Source organism: Centroberyx gerrardi, chromosome 1, assembly GCF_048128805.1.
Source record: "Centroberyx gerrardi isolate f3 chromosome 1, fCenGer3.hap1.cur.20231027, whole genome shotgun sequence".
NCBI lineage: Eukaryota > Metazoa > Chordata > Actinopteri > Beryciformes > Berycidae > Centroberyx > Centroberyx gerrardi.
In genome coordinates this window covers 23,840,315-23,845,314 of record NC_135997.1, presented here as the reverse complement: position 1 = coordinate 23,845,314, position 5,000 = coordinate 23,840,315, and the positions used below count along the sequence as shown (strand labels likewise).

The 5,000-nt window shown below is 41.2% G+C and overlaps 1 protein-coding gene across 1 annotated transcript in view; it reads left to right on the top strand.

Annotated features, from left to right (window-relative positions):
• The window catches only part of myo5aa (myosin VAa), a 65,711-nt gene that overhangs the window by 28,324 nt on the left and 32,387 nt on the right, over nucleotides 1-5,000 (top strand). Inside the window, exons 9-13 of the mRNA XM_078291863.1 lie at nucleotides 332-438; nucleotides 1,881-2,146; nucleotides 2,451-2,532; nucleotides 2,905-3,045; nucleotides 4,556-4,681. Of these exons, the coding sequence (XP_078147989.1) occupies nucleotides 332-438; nucleotides 1,881-2,146; nucleotides 2,451-2,532; nucleotides 2,905-3,045; nucleotides 4,556-4,681 (722 nt within the window). The remainder of the gene's footprint in view (nucleotides 1-331; nucleotides 439-1,880; nucleotides 2,147-2,450; nucleotides 2,533-2,904; nucleotides 3,046-4,555; nucleotides 4,682-5,000) is intronic.

Here is a 5,000-nt window from a genome sequence, read left to right as displayed (position 1 = left end):
GCAAAAGTCATTCATTTCCTGGCTCCAGATGATGAGATTTCTGGATCTAATTCTGCATGTGAGATCCGGTCCTCACAAGTCCAGCAGGACTGGCAGAAAACCGCTTGGGGGGATGCTTTTGTCAATCCTCACCAGGGAAGAAGCTTATTTTAGGATTGGGGTTTATAGTAAGGTTATTGGAATTTGGGATAGGTTAAGGCTTAGGCATGTTTTTGCCGGGGGTAAGATGAGGGTTAAAACAGTGAATATGAGTCAATCAAATGTGTGTGTGTGTGTGTGTGTGTGTGTGTGTGTGTGTGTCTGTGTGTGTGTGTGTGTGTTTCCTCTGCAGGTATTAATGAGTCCTATCAGATGGGGCTGTTCCAGGTTCTGGCTGCTATCCTTCATCTGGGAAACGTGGAGATCAAGGACAGAGATTCAGACAGCAGCGTCATTGCTGTAAGGACAGTATTAACTGCTGCTGTGTTGACCAGCGATGGGACATGTGTTGAAGGGACAGCTTGACATTTAGAATTTTCTCTGTGGGAATGTGATTTTCAGTTTTGTTTTTTTTGTTTTTTTCCCGATTTCAGGACACATATCTCCCCTGTCATTTGTAATGAGAAATCACCTTTTTTGTGTTCCCGATCACGCTGCTTTTCATTATGGGAAAAAGCTGCTCATTGGTCTTTCAGCTACCCTATTACGGCTAGCTGGTGGGTAGCAGTGCAGATTGATTTCAATAAGGATTGCTAACAAGCTAATTTTCAGTTAGCTGAAGTGCTAGTACAGTGGCTTTTTTCCCTCAGTGTGACAAGTATCTAAAATATGAAGGTATCCCTTTTAAAGACTAACCCAAAGCTGCCAGTCCAGAATGAGTTAAGAATTTATTTATAGTTTATACAGTATATTTGCACTTATACAAAATATAATAAGAGAGGGAATCTGTCAAAACAGAATGTACAGGTGAGATGAAAACCCCAAGGAACTCATAAATATGTTTACCTCAATAGGAAAAAGGCAAACAAACATTCAACTGAACTGGATAAAAGAAACGTCATGTATGTGACAACAAAACTCAACAAGGGAGGAAAAATAAAACTAGAAATGTGTCACCACTCAGATACCAAGCCAAATCGTTGATAATGCATTGTAACTAATGAAATAATACTCACCAAGTCCAGTAAATATACAGGAATTTATCTTGGTGACATTAGTGCAGGAACATGTGGAGCTCACATGGTGGCACAAAGTGTTGACATACAAGCTACAGGGACAACAGCACCTCACATTCAGAACAAGGTGACAGTGAGGACATACAACTACAGTAGACTATATATATATCACTCTATATACAGTATGCACATTCAGCATTTTGTCACTTCGGGCATTCAGCCAGCAAACTAGAAACTAGAAAAAATGTCTCATGACCCTGATACCAAGTTGATTTCCAAAACAGAGTTTGGGTCAGAAAGTGACCTTTGAAAGCCGGAAACCTCAGCACCTGGCAAAATAATCGTTCAGTCCTTGGTATTGATCAACAACCCTATCAACCCCCTATAGATATATTATGGTCATTTTGTGCCATGGGACAGTAAAGTCTTACTTACTGCACCTTCAAACCTCTTCTTTGGTGGCATTTTCACATTAGCAATGCTTTCTGTGTCTGTGACTGAAGCCTCAGTTAACAGGCCCTTTATGAAGTTATCCGGTCATCCAGTTTAATTTTTGAATTAACATATTACTCAAGAATAAAAGTAAGAATAATTTAAGGAAAGTTTTGTGAATGAAACCCATCGTCAGTGAAGAAACTGATCACTTGTTCTCAGTTGCTGAAAAGCTGACATCTTATTGGGTTTCTGCTGGACAATAACAATCCAAATCCCTTTTCTGTGCTGTAGCCCAACAACCGCCACCTGACGGCGTTCTGCGAGCTGGTGGGCGTGACCTACCAGGACATGTCCCATTGGCTGTGCCACAGGAAGCTGAAGACGGCCACGGAGACGTACATCAAGACCCTCCCCCGCCTGCAGGCCACCAACGCCCGCGACGCGCTGTCCAAACACATCTACGCCAAGCTCTTCAACTGGATAGTGGAGCACGTCAACAAGGCGCTGATCACCAACGTCAAGCAGCACTCCTTCATCGGGGTCCTGGACATCTACGGGTATGTCTGAGCACGTGCACGAGTGTGTGTGCACGTGTGTGGTCGCTCAATTTCAGCTTTTAAATTCTCATGCCCTAGGACAGTTCAATCTTTAAACAATCTGCCGTGGCATGATACAAGAAAGGATGGCACACCAATATAGCGCTTCATAGAAAATGAGTATGGAATACACAATTAAGAGATATTGTGGTGATTGTAATTGACTAAGTATTGATTTGATTTGTACAATTGATTGATCAAGTGTTTCCTTAGTTGACTCTTAACTTCTGTTCTCCCTCTTCTTCCCTCCTCTCCTTCCTACCAGGTTTGAGACATTTGAGATCAACAGCTTTGAGCAGTTCTGTATCAACTATGCCAATGAGAAACTCCAGCAACAATTCAATATGGTGAGCGGCATGTTTTACCTGTTGAACTGCACACACTCTGTTCAGGAATATTAAAAAATGTTTGGTTTCTTATGTTGATGTCAAACCCATTATTCTTGGTAAAGAGACTGATGTCAAAATATGATGTCAGGTAAGAGCAGGTGAAGCTGCTCTGGGGCGATGGAACTTGCTGTTGAACATTTTAGAGGTGCAAAACATATATTAATAGAGGGTGCCCACTGCATAAGCTTAATTACACATCCACATTCACCCCTTCTAACATCTAAGCAAGGTTTATATGCCACTGCTCAACCTGGATTATGCATAGGGGATTGTTGCATCTGATCCTTTTTTGAACTAACCCCCCAATTTTGTGTGTGTGTGTGTGTGCAGCATGTCTTCAAGCTGGAGCAGGAGGAGTACATGAGGGAGCAGATCCCCTGGACTCTGATTGATTTCTACGACAACCAGCCCTGCATCAACCTCATAGAGGCCAAGATGGGCATCCTGGACCTGCTGGACGAGGAGTGCAAGGTACTCTTCAGACGCTTTGAATGTTTTAATTGAATCCACTAAATCAAATTACAGCTTATATTAGATATACGATATATCAAATATTATAGAGGGTTAACATGGTTTATTTAAGAGTGCAGAAACCATTGTTTTTGATTTTCAAAGGAACAAAGTTGTGTAATATCTGATGTAACCTATGGCCTGTTTTGTAGACCTTTAGTGGAACTATTTTCAAAAGAACATAGCTTATCCTGCGTCAAAAAACAAGGCAGTACTGTAATAAGTGATTCAAACATTATCTTTTAACAATACACTGCAATGGAGCAAAAGCTGATGGACAGTTACGTGAGACTTGATGACTTGCCAAATGAATACTGGGGTTGGAAGTAATAACAATAATAATGACTTTCTCATTATGTAGATGAAAAGGAAAGTGAGTCCAGTAGCATCCTGCATTATGCAGAGAGTTTTGAGCAGAGTGGTTGTGGGTTGTTGTGGAAAGTTTGAGCCCATCTGTCCCTTCACGCCCACGTTCTGCTTTACATTTTTTGACAGTCTACCTGTTAGTGCCTCCCACCACACACTAGACCTGGGTCTCCAACACCCGCACAAATAGAGTTCACGTGTATAAGGAAACCCAGCATAAAACCACGACCATGCTCCAGTCTTCTCATGGTTTTCTTTCCAGTATGCACAGCGAAAATGAATTTGAGACGCCCCTCATCACCTGAGACATCGATGATGTTCTTTTACGCTATTTTCCATGTTTACAGATTGTTTTTCATCAAGTGATGGTTACAAAGTTGCTAATTGAATATTTAGTGTCTCCAGCTCTGATCAGTGTGTCTCCAATGTACGATTCAATTTCGCAGTTTAATTGCATACTGTTTGTTTTAGTTGATACATGCTGTTTCACAGAACTGGCATAGATAGAATGGGCATTTGTACTCATCATTTGGCTGGCGCACTTCAGATAACTTACACTTACAAGAAATATAAAGAGTTATCATAGTAAATGTTCTGGCTGCAGCTGTGCTGAACACCCCAACTTTAAGTTTCACATACCTGTACAAAACAGGGCTCACCTCTGTACCATCCAGATACTTTCAGGACACAGCCAGATCACTAACAATGATACCATATCTTTCTCTGTGGCTGTTAGCACTACAAAGACATTGATTATTTAGTTATTTAGTTATTTATTTATTTTTACATTTTACTTTCTGTGGACAGTGGAGGCAGCCAAAATCTTTTTGGTTCACTGGCAGTTAAAACAAATTGTTTTTAATAGGAAAAAAAATGTTGTACACTGAATGTACAAAATATTCAGGACACCTGCTCTTTTCATGAAGTACACCGATGAGGTGCAACTCAATATCAGGAAGATGTCAGTAATATTTTGTACATTCCGTGTATATTTACAAGCAGAGGATGGGTGTGTACCCCACATTTTTTCTTCCTGATTGTTTCCTTTTAGCAACTCTTCTCTGTTATAATTATTAGATAAAACTTCCCGTCCTGTGTATTGCAGATGCCTAAAGGTTCTGATGATTCGTGGGCTCAGAAACTGTATAACACTCACCTGAAGACCTGCTCGCTGTTTGAGAAGCCGCGCATGTCCAACCGGGCCTTCATCATCCAGCATTTTGCTGACAAGGTGGGCTCGACCGACACTGTATTTGTTTTGTGTCTGCACAGTGTGTGTGAGCAGTGCTTTTTGTCGCCGCAGTGTCGTCCCACTTTCACTGCACTGTTGCTCCAACTCTGCTCAGGAACTGCTCGGAAAATGCAAATTTTGTTCTCTTTTCAGCCAGAAAAGGAATGAGCAGAGTTTTGTGTTACATTACTCCTTTTCAGCTCTATTTACAACAGTATTAGGGAAAAATAGGCTGCAGTGGAGGACAGTTGTAGGATAGATGATGGACTTTTGTTATTGCTACCACTGTGTCTACACAAAGTTTTAGGACCACCTGTTC